Source organism: Micrasema longulum, unplaced genomic scaffold (genome assembly GCF_059751315.1).
Source record: "Micrasema longulum isolate JH-2025_06_02 unplaced genomic scaffold, ASM5975131v1 h1tg000281l, whole genome shotgun sequence".
In the NCBI taxonomy this organism is placed as follows: Eukaryota; Metazoa; Arthropoda; class Insecta; order Trichoptera; family Brachycentridae; genus Micrasema; species Micrasema longulum.
The window spans coordinates 356872-384679 of NW_028277485.1; the positions used below are offsets into that span (position 1 = coordinate 356872).

Genomic DNA, 27808 nt, shown 5'->3' on the forward strand with positions numbered 1-27808 from the left:
TGTTTTGGCAAAAAAATAAAACTCACCTGTTCTTTAACCAATTAGAATAAATCCTTGGAATATAATGATAAAATGAATTGAAATTTATAAAAAAAGACGGGGAAAATATTTATAAGAAAGGAATATCGAAGTCTAGGCATTTACATGGCTTATGACCTGTCATTGACTGGTTTAAGAAGCCACTTTACACACGGTGTTACATTCAAATAGGTTCTGCATCTCTGTTTAAATATCCGCCAATCTTGATAGCTCTCTAGCGGTTGAAATCCAGGGCTTTTTTTACAAATATTTTTAAACACTCATCACAAAAAATTACATCATCAATACATTTTCACACCTAGTGGTGTATATACTCGTAGCACTGCATTCGTATACCAACCGCAGCGTATTTTGATCATTTTCGTGATGATCAGTTTGAGACTTAAGACTTACTACTTACTTAAGTCCGGAATAATGTAATATTCTAGTATAAAAAGGTCTTTTTAAATAAACGCTTCGTGTCAACCATCTCGAGAATCGAACCCGAAACATTTTTATGGTAAGCAAACGCAACTACCATTAAACCACGAGGCGGACAAAAATATGGTTGGTGAAAAACGTGAATTTTTGATATCATTCATTATGAGAAAGGTCGAAGGAATATACATCGTGGTATTATAAGGAGTAAATGTAGTGATGGAGGTACCGAGGGGTGTGGTTGTTATTGACTTGTGCCTTGTGCCACGAAGGGGAGAGGAACGTTGGGAAGAAGGATGGAATGAGATGTTAGGAACACAGTTGAAGCTGGCCCATCGGAGTCTGATGAAATTTTCTCGCCTCGTGGAGTAGTGGTTAAAAGATCGGCTCTGTGCACAGGTCCTAAATTTGATTTCAGACGATATTTATTATAACACAATCTAAAATTATAATTTTTGCCTACATGTCTTCATCATCTTTCCCTTTCTGCACCTAATGGTGCATAGGATACTGCATCGGTACACCAATCGCAGCACATCTTAATATTTTTTTGATACATGAAGGTAAGATGATCAGTTTTACGGTTCAGGTGCCAGTCTAGCGATTATGAAATATTCTAGTGTGAAAGCGCCCTTTTAAATAAATGTTTCACATCAACCATGTCGAGAATCGAACCCGAGACCTCTTGCATGGCAGGCTAACGCGCTGACTATTACACCACGAGGCCGAGAAGCCTACATGTGAACATATCATTTATTTATTTATTATACACAGTGTTTCAGGGCCCGACCGCGTAACTTCAGAAGAACATTCCTCGCGGGAAACTTTAAAAAAATAAAATATTTTTGTAACAAAAAATATTTTTTTATTTATTTTTATAATCTGGAAATGGAGTAAATCCTCCATTTTTCGGGATAGCATTCCTTCCACAAAATTACATAGGACGAATAATTTTAAATTACATTACATTTCAATAATATTTTGAGTTTGTCCAAATTTTTGTAGTCAAGTACTGGATTCGACTCCCTGGGGAGCTTTTTATATTAACATATTACAACAGAGATGAAAAACATTTTAGAGAATATAGGCAGAATGGTGAATGTTACACAGTGTGTAAAGTGGCCACTTCAACCAGCCATTGACAGGTCATAAGCCCTGTAGATGCCTAGATTTCTATATTACCTTCTCTTAAATGCTGTTTATCTCTGTTTTAATATGTTAATACATTACATTTAATTATTTATTTTATTTATTTCATCAATACGGACTAATCTGTGCACCATGAGGCTGACTTAATTCCACTCGATTTCTTTTCGTCCGATTTTTACCTGAGCGTTTCCACTGAATAAATAAAAATAATACAACAAAAATAAATCCACCCTAATTTTACCGCGTAGTGTGGATTTGTACGACTGCGGCTGGTGTGAAATCGGCCTATCGGTGTTTTGAGCAGTGCAGTGAACCCGTGCGAGCGCACCCTATGTAGTCTCGGGAGGCCATGGGGCGAGAGTGGCCCGGACGGTGGAAAGGGCATAGACCCTTCGAGGCAGTCAGGATTCCTCTCGACCGGAATGCGCCTTACGGGCAAGGGGGGTATACCTTTGATCGTGACGCGAGATCGATATTTTATTTTGTTAATTTTTTTTATTTGGCTTTCATAATTTTAAAAATTTATTTAAGCCAGCGAATAAAATGAAACTCCTTGACTATGCGGATGTATGTTATCCAGATGCTTACTCTGAATTACTTGATAAGTTAGAACGATTGCAGAATGTTTGTATACGATATGTCTTTAATCTTCGTAAATTCGACCACATAACCGAATATCGCTCGCAACTACACTGGCTCAGTATCAGGCATAGAAGAAACATTTACATTCTATCACTTCTTCACAATATTTTGAATAATCCCACTTCGCCTGTTTATCTGAGAGAGCTCTTCCAACCACAACACGGACTATCTCTTCGTCCTAGTGAAGAGAGAACCCTTTTAATACCCTTTCATTGCTCTAATTTTATTGCCTCCTCTTTCACAGTAGTAGCTACTCGATTGTGGAATAATCTACCCACTAATGTTAGAGACGCCCCTTCTTTATTTACATTTAAGTTAAGATTGAAATGTCACTATCTAAATATTGAGGTTGTTCTTTTATCTTTCTTCTTTCCTTCCCATCCCCTTTCCTCTCTTCATAGTATAGTGTTATTTTTTTGCGTAGTTTTATTTTCTTAATCTTTGTTTTTGTATAAAATTGTAAGATTCAATATGTCCATGTACTTGTAATTTTCTCAAACTGAACGGTTTGGGTAGGTAGGAAGAAATTGCCTTAAGGCAATATGCCCACCCTTATATGTGTATAAACTGAATATTGCATATGCATAAAAAGTGTTAAATAAATATATAAAATACATACGAAAATGTGAGTCTAAATTATTGACTTAATTTTCCGAACCGCATCCAAATACAGGGCACACCATTGGTACTCCTATGGCAGCGTTTTAGTGATCACTTAAATTCATGAATGTAAGGTTATTAGTCTCACGCTTCAGGTCCCAGTAATACAGCACTACTCGCAGTTACAATGTTCATATATTATATTATTAGGTAATTACAAAAACATGCTTTCAAAAAAAATCACAACAGATTATTCAGGTCCAACATACCTTAAAAACAATAGTAAACAAAGACGAATACACATTATAATAAGTAGTTACAGAGAAAAGTTCCACCTGGACACGGAAACATAATATTAACTTTTTAAAAAAAAATTTCATTGATACAGTGGATAAACCCTTATGGGTTACATACATTTAACAGAATATTTTTACTTTTAAAATTCACATTCTACTGTTACTAATAATATTTTTAACATCTTTTGTAAAGGTTGTCTGAGTCTTTTGTTTAGTTTTGTCTGGTAGTTTATTGTATAATTTCCGTCCATAGTTTATTAGTTCTGGATTGCCCTTTTCTCGTTTTAGAAGGTTGTATATGATATTTTTCTGATAATCTCATGTGTTCATGTTTACTACAGTTTTTTTCAAGTTTTAATTCATCGTCTACAATTACATCAGTGGCTAATTTGTGAATACATTTTAAGGATTCTAATTTAAAGAGTTCAGTTACATTTAATTGTTTAGTTTGTTTAAAAAGTTATTTAGTTGCTGTTAAATAATTAATTAATAATTCATTAACCTGCTGATGAAGAATACAGTTCTGTGAGTTAAATAGTCCCAGAATCTAGAACGAGTGTTTTCGACTCTATGATGCTCTCTCGACGATCTTGATCAACTTTTATCACATGAAAGCAAAATAATCGGTTGTACGTTTTACGTGCCCGTCCTGAGACTATGAAATAAACGTTCATCTTTTTTTTTCTACTTCCGCTCCTTGGTGGAGCATGTGTAATGTGGACATCACCGGACGCCTCCAGGAGACCCTGCCGTCAGCCAACACTCTCACCTCCTCCCACGTCCCTTAGTTCTGCCGAATAAAGCCGAAAGATCGTCATCGATGGCACTCCAGGACGGTGGGAGCCCACGGGTGTAAAGAAAATGCAATTCGGGTTTAGGTTCTCTTAAGGCATGCGCAGCACGTGTCCAAGCCAGGTCTACTGCCGCAACCTCAAAACGTTCGATATAGGAGGTTGCTGCGTTCATTCTCGGATTTTAAGTTAGTTATGAAATCGAACCACCTTATGCCTAATATGCAATTAATGTTGCCGAGTTAAAACATATTTATAAAAGTATTTCATGTCCGAAATCGAAGCTAAGATCTCTTGGATAAAGTGCACATGTGCTAAGAATTAGGCTGTGGGGAGAATTCAATGAAATATCGTCATTTTTTTTTTTAAACGGTACTTGCAGTTAGGTGGAAATTTAACATTTTAAAACATATATTTCACGTCTATAGTCGAAGCTGAGACCTCTTAGATGATGTGCAAACGCGCTAAAGATTAGACTGTGAGGCGGATTTAATGAATTATCGACATAGTTTTATTTTCAAAGTATTTGCAATATTTTTTATTAATATTCGTTACAAAAACGTTAAAAACATAAACATACATTTAAAAACGAAAACACCTGACAGAAACCTACAATTTAACGGAAGTGGTATATACGAGTATATTAAAGAATCCATGAAAATCCAATTATAATATGAACGGGGTTTTCTATTCCAATTACAAAAGTTATTTATGTAATTTATATAGACGGTGTAAAGTACTGTTTTATGTTTTTAAAATAATGTTTTCTTACTATTTCGGATGTATTAAATATGTATGATATTACCTATGTATTGTCACAAAAATGTTATTTTTTATGTGCGGTCCCAAATTAGTTTTTTTTAATAACTCCTGGGAGTATAATATGTTCTTTTTGTATTATATGTTTCATTAATAATAAAAATAAATAAAAAATGCGGACATAAAATAAATAGTGAGGTTGAGAAAGAATTCAAAAGTCAATGACGAAGATTTTTTTTTTGTTTATAGACTATCGAACTAAGCAAAAAAAAAAATTAAGTATCTTATCAGCGCTGTGAATTTTTAAATTTTTTGAATTTTTGAATTACTCCGCCAGTGACGTCACAAGTTTTAGTCGGTGAGTTCTGCTGATTGGCTTCTCGAAAACCGGAAATCTGCTACAACACTCCATCATTGGTTGATTTGGAAGAATTTTTGACGAAATAGTTCAAAGCAGTTCGCTTGAATTAAAATCATTTTCATGCATTTTCAAGAAAGTTCGCCATTAATTTAAATGCTTCAATTTTTACCGCTTGTAAAAAAACTTTTTTTTATATTCAATTTCCCGTAGATCTGAACTACTACTTTATCAATTTATTTAAACTTGGAGTACACAATTAATGTACTTTGGCGGATGGTGTTTTAAAATGTTTATTCCAAAATTTGAGGGCTTATTTGTGTTTTTCTGATTTATTTATTTAACAATAAATTTGTTCACTAAGATTTAAGTGATAATGCATTTAATTTTATCGGGATACTATGGGGTAAATCTTATTTGTAATATTATCTAGGTGACATTTAGTGCAAACGTGAGAGTTGGAAAGATACGAACATACACCTTAAAGCGCCTCTGCACGTTAGTTAATACGTCGACTAATGCGTATTGGCATTGGCGTGTGTAGAGGGGGCCATTTGTGGTTGGCAGAGCTGGCACACGCGCTGGCACATACGCTGGCGCGCGATCAATCTGTTGGCGGTTTTTCGTCCAAGTGCGCGGGCCGAGCGCTGGTCGACGCATCCACACGTTGGCCAGCTTTTAGTACGCTACGAACTACCGGAGATGGCGAAAGCGATTTTCTGAGCGCTTTTGACGTCCTCATATCGGCCTTCACTGACAGATATGTTATATAATTCAAGTTCAGTCATATCACGCCTTTACTTCGGAAATTACAATGGCTGCGTTTTTCACAGAGGGTGGAATACAAACTCTGTTGGCTTATGTATAAGTCACTGTACAATTCTGCTCCGGAATATCTAAGGGAACTATGCATTCCAGATGAACATGCTGACAGATGTCTAACGCTTAAATCAGTTACATCCACGGCGAGAGGAAATGTTATTTTGCCGCTACGCAACCAACGCCCTAAATTCAGTAAACGCGCATTTGCGGTCGCAGGCCCTACGGCGTGGAATGCTCTTCTTGCAGAAGTGCAAACTGTGATAGTGAAGTGGTGTTTTGGAAAAAACATAAAACCCACTTGTTCGATAAATCATTTTAATAAATCCGTAGCATGTGATAACAAATTAAATTGTTTGAGTTAAATTACAAAATTTAAAATTCAAATTTATAGAATTACTTTGTAAAGCGTCTATATGTTTTTTAATGCAAGTATTGGGAAAAATAATGAAAAAAAATTTTTTATGTGGACAGTATGCTACATCGGGCATTATAAGGCTAAAAAATACAAGAATGTAAGGAAAACAGGAAATAACGATTCTTATGAACATATTTTTATATAATAATGGATGTTGCAGAAACAATTATAACTTCAAATCTTAAAAAAAACGAAGAAATCAGCCTTTGAACTTTGAGCTTAATTACACTTTTAATAGAATACGTGTAACTGACTTTTTGTTTCAAATTTTATCGAAAATTTTTACCCCGGTGGCGACTTTTTAAAGTAAATTATTATGACTAGTTTATATACAATAAACTAGTCGCCGCGTGATAAACATGTTTGAAACTACTTTTATACACCGAATTTCGGTATGTAGCAGATCGTCTACATTGGGCATTGTAGGGTTACTAAATCGTAAAATGTTATAATAATCCGAAAAGGTATTTTTGTGTATTTTATTCAAAACAAAATAATAAAAAATACTGAACAACTCGCCAACGTCCGGGCAGTGCAGCGATTTCGTCAGCGTACTAGCCGACGCCAACGTATTCTCCAGCGTGTAGAGTCGCCTTTAGAATCTATTTCTTTCTTTTGCATGCCTTCGGAGACCAGGCCAGACACACTACGTCTAGAAATGTGCTGAACCAAGTAGACAGATGAAAATTGATCGATAGGACTGACTACATAATGCCAAAAAATAATCTTGCGTGTCTACAAACATATATGAGAGATTTAGTTATTATGGACTATTTATTAAGGATTATTTAGTATCGTGTTTTTTTTATTCAGGGTAATTTTCATAGAGCCCTTTTTTGTGTAAATCACTTGAAGGGCGTTGTAGGGGAGAGAATTGAGGGTTCGAACAATATTTATTTTTTATAATATATTGTCCATATAATAAGAATTTCAAGTATTATTTTTATTACAAATATTAGCCACGGGCTCGGTCGATAGTTTTAAATAAATTTATAGTTTAAAAAATGCACATATTTCAAATTTAGACCTTTTTAACGCAAGAACGAATTTTGTTGAAATCTACCCCAGGCTGGGAGAGGTTTGAAAAAAAATGAGGAGGCTTGGAACGCCGCATAAAGAGCGTGTTTTAAGGTATAAATCAATAATAAAATTTAAATTGCAAGAAAAATGTACATATACCACCATACCATCTTTTAAAAAAAATATGAATGCGAAAAAAATATCAAATAATCGTTTAAATTCATATAAAATCAGAAAAATTACAATTTAATATTTTTTCGGCATGAGATGTCCTCAGCTGACACCAAGTGTAGGTAGTTTAAAAATGATATCTTCAAAGTGAACTGTAGAAACTTCTTCTGTGTCTGGAAAAAATAAACTATAAGCTTTATTTTTCCTCAGAAAATCACAAAAATAAGTTTTGTTTAAAGTTGAGCCACTCCAATCAGCTTCCGTTTACTAGGTACCGCCTGAAACAAATTTTCCAATTTTTATCAGAAATTGGATTATTGCACAGGAAATTCAACCGGTCTGCAAACATTTGGACATACTCAAAACATTGTTGACTAAGAAGTGTTTACAACTGAATTGTTTCAGCATTATTTAATGAAAAAACAGATGTGAATAAGAAGGTTCTGCCTAAACACAGTGATATACATATATATATATTACCTCTATGCCTAACACAGAAATTTTCTAACTAGTCTGGACCTGAAACAAAGAACCTCTGTAAATTTTAAAACTGTGAAATAAATACATATATTATAAAATAAAATACATAATAAATTGAAAAAAAAACATATATTTAAAATAAAACACTTTGTACATAGTGTGTAGATCACACACGAGTTAAATATTATATTATTACCCGACTAGTTTGGGTTATTCTGATGACCCATCATCAGGCGTAACTATTAACTAAACCATCCCAGATAGCAGTGAAACTTAGTACAAACTTGATTTAAGATTGATGGAAGGTTGAAAAGGAAAATTTGACGCGACAAGTTTTTATCAAAAGTTGCTGGAATATTGTTATGTCAAATTTGAAGAGACAAGTTTTGACAAAACTTGCTGGAATCTTGTTATGTCAAGAATGGTATTTCAGAATCCGAAAGTCATATAGTGATGATCAACACATTGCCATATACATAAAAATATGGAGAGAATTCCTTTTTTAATTTAAACTGTTATATTTAATCCCAGGACTTTTCTACCAGACCGATTTTTTTTTGCACCATAACAAGCCGTGAGGCCCAATTACAGTGGTGAATTACAGCACGGTACACCCAGCCTTAAGAAAAATCACATTTAATTTTTATGTTCTCACCAGGAATCGAACCCAGAACCTTCCATGTGTGAGCCAAATGTCTTAACCACTACACCACAAAGGCCGCCGAATTAAATAAGTGCGTGACAAATATCCAAAAAAGTGGTTATTCAAAATAAATATACTGAGTAATAATAACAAGATATTTTATTTAATATTAATATTTTTAAGAAGCTTCGTGTTTTTTTTGTGTATTTTTTTGTTTTTTCCTATTGTTTTTCCTTGTTTTTTTTTTCGTTTTTTTTTTTCCTCTATTTTTTTGTTTTTTTTGCTAAATAAATCCAAACTTGCACGATGTTTGTTTTTTTTGTAAAAAACAAACATCATGCAAGTTTGTTGGATGGTAACTAGGAAGTTCGCTTTAAACTTGCCTCAAGTTTACAGAGTTGCAATCTCAAACTTGGGTCAAGCTTGAACTCTTGATACTTCAAACTTGATACAAGCTTGAGGCAAGTTTAAATTGCTATCTGGGATAGTACAGAATACATAATATTGTTAAGAAAAAAGTATACTGTTAGTGTTCTCGGCACGGGTAATCCCAGTAATGTCACATTATTTTTATTATTAAATATAATTTATAAAGGAAAAATATGAATAAATAAATTAATAAATTAGGTCCTGATAGGGTTGGTTGGAGGTGGTAAGGCAGGTAGCGGTGGAGGGGTTAAGGCAGGGTGGGTTTTTCTATTTATTGTAAAGCAGGGTTGAAAATTTTTTAAAAGACAATATTATTAATTAAAGTGTGGCCAGAATTGTTTTTATTTACATTTTTATATTTTCCAAATTATTGATTATTATGCCTTTATTTGTAACATAATGCAAAAATTAAATTTTATGTGATTGAGAAGAATGCTGAAACAATAAATAGTACAAATTATTTCTTTGTAGCATGCTCGGACGAGGTTTTCCTGTAATTTGAATCATTAAATATTAAAAACACCAACGGCTTTCGCTCAGAGAAATATCTCTTTTGTGGCCCCGAGAGTGTTCAATGTGCTGGATGAGAATATTAAGTTCTCCAAGACGAAAGCCATTTTCAGGACAAGTGTACAAGTTTGGATTTCGTCTAGGGGAAGAGACCGTTGCCGGAGACTGCTGTGAGACATGGCATAGATTTAGATAAAGTACTATTAAGCGTGTTGTCCAGGTGTTTATTGAAATTTCTGTTTATGTAATAATTTTTCTTTGTAGTATTCTTTAATAATATGCATGATGCATGATGCATGCTTCCACTTTCAGTTATGTTGTATCCCAACACAGCACAGGTCTCTTGGCCTCATAGAGTTAGGGTTACGTTATTATTTTTTTGTAATATGTGTCTTTATAAATGAATAAAATTAAAAAAAAACATTTACCGATAGAATCTACATATATTACAACATATCAATTACGTATATTTTTTTATCAACCATTTAGACAGGGATAATATTGTCAGCCCATCTTTTTGGAGGCCGTCCTACTGCTTTTTTATTATTCCACGATCTCCACTTTAGAACTCCTAAAGGGTGCCCATCTCTCTGTTCCGTCTCACAGCATTACCTGCCCTTTGCCTTTTCAATTTACTTATACGGTCTATTATATCGACAAATTTATCTTTAGGACTTATTAATATCATATAAATGCATAGCATTTACCGTTTCATATATCTTTGTGTGCATTTTTGTTTGTGTATGGCAGCGGTTTTGAACCCGGGAGGCGTGCTTCCAAGGGGAAGCGCTGTTTTAAGCCAAGGAAAGCGCTAAAATTAAAAAATATATATTTAATTATCATGCCATAGCTAACTAAAATAAAAGTTTCAAAATGACACTGTAATTTAATTTTGTATAAATCTTAGCGGAGAGTATGTGTATGGTCAGCTTAATGTCTTTCAGGCATTGTACACAAAACACAGATGGAGTTAGAATTTAGTGGACTGTATGGAAATTGTAACTCACTTTTAAAGTTTTTCCGATTGTTTCTTATATGGAGCACTCCACTATTGCTGTAGCACGGATACCGGTATCGTGTAGATAATGATGAACTGTATAATTTAGCATGTTTATACAACACTAAACTTCACTTTGTACGAAATATAACGACGCAGGATATGATAAAGATTTATCAGAGAGACAACTTTTCACATGCGACTTGCTCACAGGATGGTAGAAGCACAAGAATTTTGAAGGATTTGGGTAGGAACGGGATATTTACAGTCTTATATTCCTATGAGTTGCCGGTATAGAAAATGTAAATTCAGTACTTAACAGTATGAACCTTTGTATTGCAAAGAAATGTAGGTACTTCTACCGCTTGTAACGTTTTACTAATGCGAAACGGGCTATTCGCCTCTGGCTGCGATGAAAACCAAATATCGACCCAGGTTAGTAGTCCAGACAGAGATAGGAGTGGCACTCTCCACATTGCTCACGAGATTTGATAAACTTAGTGCCAATAAACAACAACAACCCTCAAGTTCAATTATTAGATTATGTACCATGCTCCAAAATAAATAAACATGAACGTATGTGTTATAGCATAACCTTGTATTATTCTGCTGATTGTAATTTACAGTTTTTTTTTGTCGTTATATAGTTTTTATTATTTGAAACTTGTCTACATTATTATAACTATTAAAAAAATTAAAAATAGAGAGGCGCGGAAAAAATTTTTTTTTTTGGGAGGGGCAGTAGCACAAACGTTGAAAACCGCTGGCGCTGGTGTATGGTATTGTCAGTTGATGTCATTTTTTCCAGACCGTGGGTTATCACAGGGAGGATGCATGTCCAAAGACCTTTCCTTTTGGACTAATCGGAACTTCTTTAATATTTTGAACATTGTCAAGTTTTTCGGTGTCTACCCAGCTTAGTACAATTGTCCAGGGTATTTCTGCTGCCGGTTTTCTTTTCCCAATTTTATGTTGTGTTTGAGATAAACATATGTATTCTTTAACAGCTTTGATGATTTTATTGTATATTGTGAGATTACAAAATTACAAGTCCTTCCAACTGCAATCTCACAATATGTAGAGGTTTACTGCTACCCGAAATTGTAAATTATCTGTAGGCATTTACTTACAGAACTTACAACCTGTCATAGGCTTGTTTAAGTGATCACTTTACATATTGCGTGGCATTGTGCTTAATTTCGAACAGCCGTATTTCTTAAATTCTTTCATCTGTGACTTTTTCGTTATTTCGTGAATTGACTTTTACGAGTAAATTGCGTTTCAAAGTATTATAAGATATTAATTGAAGTATTATAAGAGATTAATTGATGTTTTTATACGAATTTTTCAACGCAAATGTATATTCATATAAAATATTTTAGCAACCGCATTTCAAATTGTCTCTATGTGTTAAAATAATTTATATCTTTGTTGGGTCAATCAGTTAGATGATTTGATCACGCAAATCGGATGTATGACGGAAAATGGTTTAAAAAATATATATCTAGAGCGAATGGTGCATGCAGGACAAGGCATCAATGGAAAATTTAAATGACTCTTTAGTGATTCATATTTAGTTTCAGACGCTGGTAGACCTTATTTAAATTGTATGAGCTTCCGTTGTATTCGTTCAAAACTGTATATTGTATGAGTTGCAGTGTTTCAGTAATAAATGGGATTCCAACTGAAGACGCATATTAAAGTTGTGATCTTACTAGGGACTAAAATGAACTAAAATAAATTGATATTACGTACTTTGCACGTTCACAACAATTTTTAAGTATCCTATGTCCTATCTTGAGTTACGTAGTCAAACCAAAAAACAAAATAAAAAGTCCTGGTCCCGACCCTGATGTACCGACTTGGAAAAACAGGGATGAAAGTAGGCTGAATGCTGTCGAAATGCGATATCTCAAGCGAATGTGTGGTAAAACTATGTACGATATATGCACAAATGTTGAAATCCGTACATTATTTAAGGCTGAGATAAGCATTTTCGACCAAATCAAGAAAGCAGCTCAGCGCTGGTTTGGACATGTAGAGCGAATGGGCGCGAAAGAACGGCTAAAAATATTTACAATGCCAATTTTGATGGATGCAGAAATAGAGGAAAACCGAGAAAGACATAATAGCATGACTAAATCCAACAAATACTTGAAGATGGACATATTAAAAGTTGGAATAATCGGCGCGCGTGCATTAATGAATTAATGTAGAGGAAGCGAGATCTGTATGAAAAGATAGAGTGATGTGGCGTTCTATCCTCTCTGCCTACCCTTGCGGGGAAATGGCGTGATAGTCTGTTGTTGTTGTTAATAACCAACCATTACCGGAGTAAGTAGCCGGCATTAAATTAAGGACATCGGGCTTAGGAAAGACACAGCCGGCCTATTCGGCTTTGTAGAGCGCCGTCTTTGTCATTCATACATACCGGACTCGTGCGACTGAGACGACGCTCTACGAGGTCTGCAGTCTCTTTCTTGAGCCCGATGTACTTTATTTTTTGCCGGGTACTGTACTTTAATGCCATACTATGAGCAAGACAGAAAGGGGACTTGCTAAGAGTTTTTTTGGTATTTATTATATTGGATCTACAATATCTCATATTCTTGGACTGCTACCTGAAGCGTAAGGCAGACTACGAGGCGGACTTACCTCCACTCGATTTAATTATTTAGGATTTTTTAATGGTAGTAGCCATCGAGTTGAAAGCGCTAATACGTGGTTTCGGTTCTATTTTACGCGGTGCTGCATTCTAAATTTGCCCGGACTCGATGGCTACTCTCAGGTAAAAGGCCTGAACAAAGAAATCGAGTGGAGATTAGTCCGCCTCGTAATGTTGCGGTTGGCGCGTTCGGTTAACATTCTTGAAGTCCCGGGCTCGATTCCTGAAAAGGTTGACATGATATTTTTACTAAACTGGTGGTTCTATACTGCAATCTTTCATATTGGTGACCTTTATGAATGGAATCGGAGTTAGGAATTTAAAAAAAATATATTAATAATCTAATCTAACGTTATTCAATTTATAAAGTTACCATAATGAACATATTGTGATATTGTGAAATTTTTTTTTACTACCATTCGTGTTTGCAATATGGTCATGGTATGAATAACTGTAGACGAAGAACTAATATAACTAACTTCTAACTAATAAGAACTAACTAATTGTAGACGAAGAACTAAAACTAGTAAAAAATTGTAGTCAACATGGACATAATACGAGAATATCAGACAAATACCATATACAACTTTCTAAAACAAGACAAGGACAATCAAGACTAATGAACCAGGGACTGAAATTATACAATAAACTACCAGACAAAACTAAACAAAAGACTCAGACAAACTTTTCAAAAGATGTAAAAAATATTATTTTGAACAACAGAGTATAAATGAAAAATGTACATATTATTTTATGTAAAATGAATGTAATAATCCGTAAGGGTTTATAAATAAATTTTCAAATAAAAAAAAAAAAAAAAAAAACGATATTCGACAAAGCCCCAAAAAGTTAAAGAAGTAGAATTAAATTCAATAAAAATATATGAAATTTAATATTTTTAAAAAGTAACTTGTTTAATGACAAAAACATTGCTTTTTTGTATGACTGAAACCGATAGGACCCACGTTCTTTAAAACGGTTTCGGGTGTGTGGAGGAATGTATTTTTAATTCTATATTTTATGTTTTTGGAATTAGCACTTGAAGAATAAGGCTAGTTTTATTTTATTTATTTCGAATACAAACAGATGTACAGGTTAAATTATTATAAATAGAAACTATACTAATTGTTTATTTAAAAATAGTAGGGCCTGCCATTCAATAATATTTATTTACTTAATTATACTAAAATATAGGAACGACGGTATAAACTATATAAATAATAAATTGTATATTAAAATAAAATAAATAGTAAATAACAAGTAGTGGGAAGAAAAGGAAGCAAATTAATGAGGAGTGGTGAAGGATGAATGAAGGAAAGAAATAAGAATAAAAGAAAAGACAAAACTATTCTCTGTTATTCTGAATCAAGCATATTGGTTCTCTTCTGTACCTATTATATGGAGTGTTAAATACACGGTTTTTCAGGACAAGACTGCGAAACTTCAGAAGAATATTCCTCATGGTGAGCTTTAAAAAAAAATCCAAATAATTTTTTTCCAAAAAGTCATTAAAAAAAAAAAATGTATGATCTCAAAATGGAGTAAATCTTTAATTTCTCGAACAAGCATCCTTTCCGTAAACCTTTACCCCTCTCCGACAAAAAAACTTGCGATAAAAACGTATTTGATCAACGAAGCGATACGCGCCAGACGCGGACAAGGGAAGCAGCTGAGTAGGAGAGGGGTAGGGGTTTGGGGAGTGACTACTTGTCCGAGAAATAAAGGATTTGCTGTATTTCGAGATAACATTTTTTTTTAAATGACTTTTTGCAAAAAAAAATTCAAAGCTTACCATGAGGAATGTTCCTCTAAAGTTTTGCGGTCTGGCTCTGAAAAACCGTGTATTTCAAGACAATTAAAATTATTGTTAAATCTTTCACACATATGAGCGATGGTAGAATGTTTCCGATGATTAATTTTAATGTTACGAACATAGAAAATATCAGACAGTCAGTTGGTCTGGGGGGACACGGTCAGCAAGTATACTAATCACCTCATCTTGATTAAACAGACAGTCGATATACGCTGCATTTAGTGTACCGATGCAGTGCCCTATGCGCCATCCGGTGCGGGCAGGGTTATGATGCAATGTTGAATTTGTTCATTAATGTATTATTTTTCTTTTTTTCAGATTCAAACTCAAACAGGCATCCCGGCTTCCGAATATTACTTACCGACGCCAGTAAAATGTGAGTGACCTAACTTATATTTAAAACTTCATTGAAGACATTAAGAGAGCTTTTACAAAATAAACTTTTTTTATGTCGGAAAACAATAATCTAAATCGTTCCTTAGTAGGTATGATTTTTAGGAAAACAATAAATAAACGTAAATAAATAAGGATCCCAGCAAGTAGCAGCGGGAAACTGATCATCTGGGAGTCTGGGAGCCATCGAGCAACGTTACAATTGGAGTATAAAGGGAGAATGACGATTCAAGCGCTTAACTCAATTATATAATCATAACAAATAACTTACAGAGCGACGTTTTTGCTGTACCTACGTACGAACATTTTTTTCAGTGTCATTTTTTATATTTTTTATTTAAGAAGATATATACAATATACACGTACAGAGAGTATAAATGGAAAAATTATGAATCCCACCAAACCGCGAAAGCGGCTTGTCAGCAGGTTTCTTTTCTTTCCTTTACAAAGCAAACAGTTTAAGAAATTATATAAATTTAAACAGTAATACCTACAAATGTATAATCATACGTATTTTTTACACTAAATATATATACTAAAAATTGAATAATTCAACTGTTGTAAATAATAATCAATTGCCTTGTTGTTTATTATTTTATTTTATTTGATTTATTTCGAATACAAACAGATGTACAGGTTAAATTAAATTTTTTTTTAAACTATATAAAATGTAAACATAGTAGGGCCTGCCATCCAATTATATGTATTCACTAAATAATACTGTAATAAAACGACGACGGCTTGAAGTTCAAACTATATGTATAGATAAATATGGACAAAATAAGGAGATAGTGGAAAGGAAAAGAAGGAAATTGATTAAGAGTGGTATAGGATCATTGAAGGAAAGTAAGAGTGGAAAATTGCATTTAATTTAATGATTAAATGAATTATGAATGAAGAGCATGAATCAAGCCTTTTAATTATCTTCTGTACATATTGTATGGAGTGTTAAATATATCAAGACTATTAATTTTTTTGTTAAATGTTTCACATATACGAAGGATCGTTGAATGTTTCCGAAGATAAATTTTAATTTTACCAATATAGAAAATATCAGCGAGTCTATATTAGCCATTGAATTACTTTTAGGGATTGTTTAATGAAGTGCTCTTCGGCCATACTTGTTTAAAAACCTCGGAAATGACAAGCCTTCACGTTGTGCTATCCTTGTATTATGTTTATGTATATAATATACCTTTTCTTGTCGGTACTGTCAAACCGATACCTAGAAACAAATTTGAGCCATAAAATAGCATTGACAGACGGGCATATTGCTTTTTAAAAAAGTTCAGGTACCTCTTCCTTATCGATTCTAGCTGATCTGTTGATTAATTTTAGAGCCGAGTTCAGTATAAATTGATTTTTAAAATAGTTTTTTTGTTTTTATTTTTATATAAGAAGGCAAACATGAACAGAAAATAGAAAAGGAAAACGTTAGAGAAATTATTAAAAATTAAAAATTAATATACATATTAAAAAGAACTAAAAGCATACGTATTTTTACACAAAATTTATTTACAAAAATTTAAATAGATGACTGTTAACATAAAATAATAATCAATATAAAGTCTTGTTTCATATTAGCCATACAGTTACATATTATTGGTTTTATTAGAAAGGCCCCAGCTGGTAATACCATACCTAATAATTGATTCCGCTAATGATTGATAAATAAGTTTTAATTATTATTTTGGCAAAGGTAAAAAATATTCCTGTACAGGCGGCCCTCGCCGATTCTACTTTCACACAATTCGCTTTTCCACACATTTGAAAAAAAAAATGCAGATTATTATCGTCTGGCAAAAATTGCTTGCTTCCATGCAGTTGCTCCCCAAAGATATTATTAAACATTAAATGGTTTAGTCTCGCGTCGGGGCACGTGTCGTTGCGTTTTGTGTTTTGCCGATTTTTTTGTGTATATTTAAATATTTTTCCCTTATAAATGTACAAACACGAGTAAAAAACGTAGAAATTTAATAAGGAACAAAAAAAAATAAACACTCATGAACTAAATACGATTGAGATAAGGATGAAAATAATTATACGTTCTGATAGCGGTGAATCATTTGCTTCGATTGACCGTTCGTAAGAGACAAACAAGTCTACGGTATGTACAAATTTGAAAAACGGAAATGAAGTTCAGGAATACGTTAAAATTATGGAAACATATCTTCAGAGATGGGTTCCAAAAGACGCGGTATTGTTGTGGATGAACTAGAAAGATCTCTGTCATCATTGATTGATGATTTTTTTAAACTGTCATGGAAGAATGTAATCCAAATGGAGAACGTATATCTCGAGTAGGGCGATTGAGAAAGACACAAAATGTTAGAAAACTTTTTATATAGAAAAGAAAACGATGGTGGTATTCAATTAACTCTTAACAAATTTGAATCCACCCGAAAACACTGAAACACGCCTCATTAACCTAATTATTTATATTTTAAAACACAATTTTGATGAATATTTTTACATCCCTCGACTTTCGAACATTCAGCATTCGCGCACATTTTCAGGAACCAATTATGTGCGAAAGTCAGGAGCTTACTGTACATAAAATAAGTACTTAACTTACATTGTGCGTTCTTGAGATATGATTTATTCTTCCGGTATTTATTACTCATATTTTTTTTTGTATGTTATGAACTATTTTATGTTAATGATAAATAATGATATAATTTTTACGATGTCCTCGAATTTTTGTATGTTTATAATACTTTTAGTTGTATGCGAAACAGTTTGTATGTAAAATAATTCAATATTGTCATAGTAATAATTTATTTTCTTATTTCTCGGAGTTGATTGATGTTATGAGCATTTATTTATTTATTAAAAGAAAACAACAGCCATTACAACAACAACAAAAAAATACAAATAAACCAAAATTATAGGCCAATTATAGTTTTCTATACATTACTAAATACAATGTAAAAAAAAGAAGATGAAAAGCGTACATTGAAATAGCCACTCCGCATCATTCCACGTAAAAAATAAATAAAATATTACAGTAATAATAAACAATTAAAAAATTTTTAAAGAAAAAGTTTTTTGTTTACTCGGACTTAAAAATCCTTTCGCCGGCGGATCCATACGGAGCAGCTATCAGTCCTCTCTTCTTTCTTCTTTCAAACGAGAAAATAATTACAATATTAAAGTGTACAAAAAAATAAAATATTTTATAGGTACAGTTCGATTCAATTATAATTATTATTTTAATTAGGGTTCAAGCATTTTCTTTAAATTTGTTTAAGGTGAGGAAATATGTATATATCTATTTCAGCAAAAAACGTGTTATAATTATTTAAAATTCTGGGCAAAGATGCATTCGACTATCAACAAACCAAAGAGGATAGAACGCCATTCAACTCTGTACTTCGTGGCCATCTTTTCATGTACATACGCCTGTACGTATGTTCTCATTTCCACAGTTTATTTGTGAAGATTTCATTGAATAATGAATACACGAACGCAATAATACAATTATTTTAGTAGGTATAATAGTAATGTAATAATAAAAATAGATTCAAAGCTTTCATTATCTTTCGCCTCCCGCGCCCCGCGTCCCCGCGCGGCGAGGCGGGCAGCAGCCGGGCCCGGCGCCGCGAGGGGCGGCGCCGCCCGCCGCCGCGCGGGGCTGGCCGCGGCTCGGCGGGGCGCCTTTCTACGCGAGAGCGGCGCACCACATCGCGACGAAAAAGCGCGGCAATCGCATACCGGAAGCGCACGTGGGCGGAGCACGCTGGGCGCTCAGCTTCTTCACGCTCACAACTGGCGGTGTATTAATATTATTTTTTATTCCAATTTACAACTTCGATTTTTCGCGTGGTTCCTTCGTCGCGCGATCCGCAGTCCGGAGTCCGCAGTCCGCAGTCCGCACTCGCCCGATTGTCAGTCGGCGGCATCGCTGTCACGCACCGTAGGGTCTCGCGTTTTCTGCTCAAGTCGGTCCTTAATCTAAACCGAGTCTAAACCTAAAATAATATTACGGCTCCGAAAGTTCGCAGATGGCGGCATCGGAATCGCATTTGCCCGTTTACCGCCGGCGAGAGGGGCCTCTATGGGTATAAATAGTCGCAGGGGCGCGGGAGGGAGACGGGCATCGGCGCGGGGCCGAGGGGGGGCGGCGGCCATTCCGCGTCACTCCGCCGCCAGCAGCGCGCTGCGATGGTCGTGCGCGCTCCCGGCTCCCGCGAGTTCCGCTGCCTGCGGATCGATACGCGCTCGCGCCGCCCGCTGGCCGGCGTGCCCCGCGCGCACGCCGGCACGCGCGCTCCGCTGCGCGCGCACCGCGGCGCGGCCCCCGCCCTGCACGGCGTGCCGATCCACCCGCAAGGAGGCGGTCGTTGACCTAGCGGCGATGCCCGGAATGCGGCTGCGAGATGCATCTCCGACGGGTAATCTGCTTACTTATTATTGCCGGCCCAACCTCTAGCTGTCCCCCCGACGAGCATGCTTGCGCCCGTGCTGTGTTCCCATCGATCCGGCCTACGATGCACTAGGAATGCGGTCACGAGCCGTGCCGACCGCGACGTGTGGCTGTTACCAATATATTAGTGGAAACTAAAACTAACCAATTCGAGCGGCGTAGCAGTGTTCCGATAAATAATTGATAATGTCTCACATTCCTGTACTCATTTTCCGTTATCTGCGACGACCGTCGCTGCGTGTATGCGTAATTTGTGAATTTTTGTGTAAATTGGGTATGCGGGACTTTTGACAAGCTGACGTAAGTTGTTTTCTTTATAAGTATGAATGACCCTTTCGGATATTAAAACAGCTTTCATCTAGGCTCTGACTCGCCTTCGTAGCTTACTGAAGATTATTGTTGAACATTTTATATTTTCCTAAAAATATATGTTTTAAATACCATTATGCGCAACTAAAGTTATGTCTTTGCATTGGCGACTTGTTTTTATTTCAAATAAAATGTTTTTTTCTCAGGTCTGGCTGGATGTTAGCGTTAAATTATCTTTTTGAAAATAACTAACGTACCTATTACCTAAGTAAACACTCAATGCGGCCGTGAAGTTGTATATTTATCTGTATAATTATTTTTTACATGTATATCTGTCTAATTACCTTATAAAATAAACATCTGCCATCAGAAAGTATAAAGGGCTTTAAAAACTATGAAAGGTTCCCCTTTGCTATTTTTCTATAAATAACCCGATTAACCTATTTATTTTACCAAATTATTTTTAATTTACTAACGTTTTGAAAACATATTTGAAAACATATTAAAATACACTTTAATTTGATTTATTTAAAATTATAATGTATGTTGGTATGACGTGAAATAGAAATATTTTTTAATGTACCGCCATACAATTTCTAAATCGTACAAGCCGTTAAAATAATCCTTAAACGGGGAACACAATCCTTATTTTTAATTTTTGTTTAAATCGCTTATGTTGATACACACCCTTTTTGCTAATAATTTTTATTACATTTCCTGTTGTTTTTCATTTATTAAAAAAAAAAAACAACAACCATTATAACAAGATTATAGGCCAATTATGATAAACCAAGTATTTACAAATAAACCAAAATTATGGGCCAATTATAGTTTTTTTATACATAACTAGGTAAATCCAATGCCTACATAAGTACATATTAGTATTTAGATATATTTAAAAAAAACACTTAATTTCTGGTATTTTTTTATGTTTCAATTAAATTAAATTAAAATTATTTATTATAAATCACGTATTCATTACAAAACTAAATTCAAGACGTGCATATTATTTTATTTTTTTTAAATACATAAAGAGACTTTTGTCAAAGTAGTAGGAGAATCCTGCTCCGGAAAACCCCTTTGGATACATGGAACAGATCAACATCCAGAGCGATGTTGTTCAGCATAGCGGTAGCCCTTCGAACAGGCTTAACCATCGGCGGGTTAGTCCTGTATATTAAAATATAAAACAATCTATGCTGATGCTGTCTTAGGTAATTATCAGGAACTTACAAACCAATGCTCGTCATAACTTTGTAACGATACAAAGTACAATAACTTTAAAAAAGTTAATCGTTTATTGAAATAAATATGTATGATATTTTGTGTATTCAGTAGTTGGTTCTGCTGTAGGAATAATTGTGGTTATATTATGGAGCTAGCGTATTAAAAAAAAATATATTGTAAGAACGTCGTGAATTTTGTTTTATCATTTGAAAACATAATACAATTTAAATGGCTAGAGTGAACAATTATTGTGTTCAATTACGACAGGTTTAATTATGCAAATAATATAAGACAATTTGAAATGTACAAACAGGACAATTATCCTATGTGCGTAATGAGGAAGTTCCGTGTTTTTAAAAATATTTTTTATTTGTTAATTGACTATTAAATTAAGCCATTTTTTTTTCAATTTTTATGTATCGTATTATCAGCGCCATATTTTTTTAAAGTTTTGAATTTATGTAATATCTTTGACGTCAGAGGTTCTCTTCGGCTTATTCTCGATCAGTTCTGCCCGTTAGTCCATTGACGGCAAGCAAACCGGAAATCCTCCGCAACTTTCTTATCATGGGTTAATTTATATAAACCAGTGACGTCATTCAAAGTAGTTCGTTTTTTTTTTGTAGATTTTCAGGAAACTTAGCCATACAATTTAATGCCTCCAATTTTTACCGCGCTCAAGAAAACATTTATTGTATCTACTTTCCCGTAGGAATGAAGTTCCTGAAGGAGTGGATGCTGTTAATACAAATTATTAATTGGTTACCTGAAAGTTCAGATGTAAATATTGTTTTTTTAAGCCTCAAACTTTGAAAAATACTTCCTGTAATAAAATTGACGCTAATTCCACAAAAAACAGTAAATAGTAGGCAAATGCAACCAATGCTGGTCAAATTAAAAATAACAATATTGAGTACTTTTAAACATTTTTTTAAAAATGGAAGCAAGACTGGCTGTGTCCAGCGGGGTTTTAGCCCCAAAACTCGTGTATAGAAATGAAACATGAAATTGGCAGAGGAAGAACAAACCAACGAGTGCAATTAAAATGCGGTCGCTTAGACGAATATGTGGGAAATAAATGTACTGACAAGATTACGAATAATAAAAACAAACAGCAAATCTGAGATAGGTATAGTTAAGATTAAGAAAGGGTCACCGAGATGGCTTGCTCACGTAGAACGAATGGATGTCGAAAGCATGGTAAATATAAACACATATATGGCGAGAGTGAATGGTGACGTAGGACGTGGACGTCCAAGAAAGGCGTGGCTCGATCAGATAAATCGGAATCTCAAGTCTGGTCATGTCAAAAGCAGACAACCGAAGTGCATGTATATTTTTTAAAGGAATACCCCGTTAAGCCTCTATTTTGAGGATTGTCAGCAGGTGGGATAGAGGGGATATGGAAGGAGGTAATGAAAAATACACCCTTTCTTGTAACTGGCGGGAATCGAACCCGCGACGCCAGTTTCAAAGTTGGCCGTCTAAACAACTGCGCCACGGCGCCTGTATGACATGATATATGAATTGGAAGAAGCTAGGAAATGTATATCAGGATAGACGTTCGTGGCGGTCCATCCTATCTGCCTACCCCTACGGGGAAATGGCGTGATGGTTAAAGTAGTAGTACAATTTAGATTGCCCTCAACTGCTTGAGAAAATTGAAATTCGTATTCCTCAACGTACAACTCGGCTGCAACAATTATTTCATGTTGGTATTTCAAACACGAATAATAATAATGCATCTTTGCCCAGAATTTTAAATAATTATAACACATTCTTTGCTGAAATAGATATATATTTCCTCACTTTAAACAAATTTAAAGAAAATGCTAGAACCCTAATTAAAAATAATAATATAATTTAATCTAACTGTACCTACCTAATATGTTATTTTTTGTACACTTTAATATTGTAATTATTTTCTGTTGTTTGAAAGAAGATAGAAGGGAGGACTGGATAGCTCCGTATGGATCCGCCGGCGAAAGGATTTTTAAGTCCGAATAAACAAAAAACTTTTTCTTTTATTTTTTTTATTATTTCATTATTATTGTAATATTTCATTTATTTTTTACGTGTGGAATGATGCGGAGTGGCTATTTCAATGTACGCTTTTTTTCTTATTTTTTTGAAATTGTATTTAGTAATGTATAGAAAACTATAATTGGCCTATCATTTTGGTTTATTTGTAAATATTTATTTTTTTGTTGTAATGCCTGTTGTTTTCTTGTAATAAATAAATACATAATGTGATTCAACAAACGTAAATATATACTTATACAATATTTGTAAACCTATGATGTACTTATGTGCTTCTTAGGCCCTTTTCACACATGTCACGCAAATCCACCCGGCCCGGTAACTTTCCGCGTTCATCCTACAAACGCACACACAACGTGTCACCTTACAAACTTCTTTAATTTGAACTTTGACTTTGTTAGTTTATTGTCTACGCACTGCTTCGTATGCATATACAAATTCAATTATCTACAATGGTTAATGGTAACGGAGGTTACCATGTTAAAAAAAGCAATTAAAAATTTCGTTACTTAGTTTTGAAACTCGTGTGCAGCTAATTATGTAGGTACATACATATGATATAAAAAGTTTGCGATTATGCGATATATGATGATGCGATTATAATATGTATAAAATTTTTATTGTTTTTCATATGCCTATTGCGTTTTACTTGCTTTTACTTGCGTTTTTGGCGTGTTTGTATTAATTTTTATAGGTATTTTACTTGAAGCAGTCTAACTGTTCTTCTGTCAAGGGATTAAAAACTGAATGCTGCAAGACGTGTTGCAATCTTACTCATTATTATTATTTTTTTTTTTTAATTTCATTAAAACACTAAACTTCATTGTCAATTTAGAAAATGTGTAAATGGGAACCAGATTTCTTGCCGTCCCTGCAATCTGTAGCTGCAAGTCGTGCCGTAATCAAGCTCTTATCTGTTATAGTTGAAATGTATCTCAATTGGAAACGAGGAACTAGAATCCCAACCGTGCACGCGCTCTGTAGCTGCTAGACGTGCTGGGATATTTATTTATTGTATAGCGCCCTTGTTTACTATAATAGGAATGGAACGACTCGGAAAGATATTGAAAGGAGGGTAAGTGCAGGAACTGAGTGAACGGTGCACGTAAATCAACTTTGACAAATGAATATTTAAATTAATTTCAACAGAGAGGGAAAACATTTTTGAGAAGGATTTGGTAGTCTAGGCATTTACAAATTAAAATTTATAAATTTAAATATGAATATCTCCCTAGGGAGGAAATCCAGCCAGTCTGCAAGCATTTGGACATTCTCAAACATTGTTGAAATTAATGTTTGTCGCATGAGGTAAAATTAGCAGTTTCTAAGTGGAGTTCTGGTGCCGACCCTTATTATTTGTGGGAGCGAATTATGGAATTTAAAAACAGGGATGAAAGTAGGTTGAATGCTGTTGAAATGCGATCTGTTGGACGAATGTGTGGGCGTAAAACTATGCCCGATAGGTGCGTGCACAAACGTCGAGATTATGTAAGCAATATCGACAAAACCAGGAACGGAGTTCTGCGTTGGTAGGGACATGTAGAGCTAATGACTGGACGGCGAAAGAATGGATACAAATATTTACTATGTAAATGTTGATGGATGCAGAAATCGGGGTCGACCAGGAAAGACATGGCTTGGCAAAATCAAACAAATACTTGAAGATGGACATGTCAAAAGTCGGAATAATCGGCGCACGTACATGAGAAGATGTATGAATGTAGAGATAGTGATATGGCGTTCTATTCTCTGTCTACCATTACGGGGAAGCGGCATAATGGTTTAATTGTTTTTGTTTTAAAATTAAGTTTTTTATTGTTCTACGAATCACCAAAGAAAAGAACATTCTGCCAATCAGCTTTAGTATATTTTTTTGCTCATTTCAGTGGATTAGCGCGCATTTTTTATCAGATGGTTATTTTCGAACGCCTCCTTGCCCAAAAGCCATTTTCCCGAAGTCTATGACCGACGCCGACGTCGACGCGTCGCGACGAGACGATACGTTCGGATTAAACCAACTGGTATCAGCTGTAAACTTATTTCTTATATTCGCCGTACTTATGTCTTTGCATACGTAGCTCGCTTTTTATTTATTTATTTTAGTTTTTTTTATGGGAGTTGCAGTATTATTAACCTTTCTTATAATGTACTAGGTTTATAATTCCCAATTGGATTTTGTTTCCTGGCTATTTATACCGAAGAAGCGTTGGGAAAGGGAGGGAATTTTGGCCATGGATCTTCATAGGAACTTCTTCGCATTTGCTCAATGAAGAGGAAACCACAGAAACTCATTCGAGAGAAGCCGGACTATTGATAGACATCAGTAGGTCTTCGGTTTCATTTTAAGAAATCACCGCATTTAGTGTCGTGTTATCATTCATTGTCCCTATTACCTGTACTATCTTAATCATTAAGGATATCTTCCATCTTGTGATAAGTCATTGTGACTTATTACGTAATGGGTGTGCGGATTCTCACCGACGCTTCTGCATCGCGCCTCCATGTTGTCTTTCGACGCTGAAAAGAGGGCAATGCATCAACAAGTGGGGATTATCTTGAGGGGTTTCATCATCACACGGACAGCAGTTGATCTCGGAAAGTTAATCGGCTTGTGGTCCCGTGGCTAGTGTCTCGGACTCACGGACCAAAGGTCCGTCGTTTTAATCCCACTCTACCCCAACTTGATTCCATTTTCTAATAGCAAGTTATTTACAACTCGTTGAAAATGGCACTCAAAATGAAATATTTGGGTAAATCATAAGTACGCAAATATTTATTTATTTAATTAAAATTAAAAAAAATAGCTTTCTAACATAGCCCGCTTCGTCAACATTTAATCGTCTTCACATGGACGCAACTCTTGTCATGTCCTTCTTCAAGCTATGCTATGTCTTTCTCGGTATACCTCGTTTTCGACATCCATCGTTCGCCGTTCTTTCGCTGTCGATTCGCTCTACATGTCCAAACCAACGTAGCACCTTTTCTAAATTTTGTCGATAATAATTCTTGTCCTAGCTTTGCGTTCTGCAAATTTTTACTTCGATAAATACGAGTCTCTTATCGGAGACATTAATTATATACATAGTAAAGTAAATGAATGAAAATTACCGTAAAATTACGGGTATTTTACATCCAAGTGAGATAAAAAACTTTTTTTTTTAAACCGCTCTCATGCAACATTGAAGAAAATCGCACGAGTTGTTGCTCTTCGATCATGACGAAATGTAATTGTTTGCGAGATAAGGATAATTCCATCTGTTTGGAATTCAATCTCTAAGTACTTACTAATTTAGTATCAGCATCTTGCCAAATACAATAAAATTGTGAGTAGTTCAAATTACATTCTTGATTTCTCATCATTCCCCGTTCCACACCCAGTATATGGCAATGTGTTTGTAAACCAACTTCAGCGTATTTCGATCATCTCTTACAAGAAGGTAAGGTAATCACTCTCACGCTTCAGGCGCCAGAAACAATGAAATATCGCAGTTCAAACAACCTTTAAAATCAATATTCCTTTTCTCCATGAATCTAATAGAGGATCTCAAAAATGGTAGACGAACGAGTCAACTACTAAACAACGAGGCTGGACCGATCTCCCCTCGATTACTTTTTTCGGGATTTTTACCATCAGCCACCGAGTCGAAAACACTCATCCTGGGTTCTGGTTCTATAAATATACTTATCTATAATAATGTTATTACTCTTCACGGCCCCGATTACAATGGGAAGATAACAGTGTTGTGTTCAGTTGTCTATAAAGTTTTTCTCTACGAAAATTTTTATATTCGTATGATTTTAATGATAGGAATGAATTCTTTCATCATATTCAGTAAGTATGTACTTTAGATCGATCTTGTATGGAGATTAAAAAAAAAATCAAAATGGCCCTATGCGGAAAATATGTTTCATAGTATACAGAATAAGAAAAAATCAAATAAAAAAATATTTTTTAAAGGTAAGGTTTGCCGCGAGGGGGTTGAATTTTAGATCTTTTTTGTAAATGGCCATGTTTTGGTAAAATGATGTGTAAATGAATTGTTAAGAAGTTAGAACATATCAGGAAACGTGCATCAATCCCAATAATTAAGTACAAAATTATTTTGAGGAAAATACGAGAAAACGGAAGCAGCGTGTGAGCGACAGTACTGGCTTTCCAACGCAGTCAAATATCGTTAAAAGCCCATCCCAAATTTTAAAATACCTCACACTTCAAGTTACCAAATTTTCATTAGTTAGAAAATTAAATCAGTATGGGTGGGGTTTCTGATCGAGCAGGGGTAGCTATCATGTCAGCTACACTTGAAGATGTTAGCCTTATATCACGAAGCAACATATCGAACGTCATTGATTGAATTTTCAATTCGGCGTTTGAGAACAAAAACAAGAACCACCTA

At 34.7% G+C, this 27808-nt stretch overlaps 1 protein-coding gene across 2 annotated transcripts in view; it reads left to right on the forward strand.

The window, feature by feature from the left end:
- The first annotated feature begins 18907 nt into the window (after positions 1–18907).
- Positions 18908–27808, forward strand: part of LOC148282867 (uncharacterized) — a 38688-nt gene continuing 29787 nt past the window's right edge. Inside the window, exon 1 of one of the 2 annotated variants that reach the window (XM_088224380.1) lies at positions 18908–19803. In XM_088224380.1, coding sequence (XP_088080506.1) covers positions 19467–19803 — 337 coding nt within the window. In that variant the 5' untranslated portion in view covers positions 18908–19466. The other variant, XR_015822006.1, reaches the window with a different exon arrangement.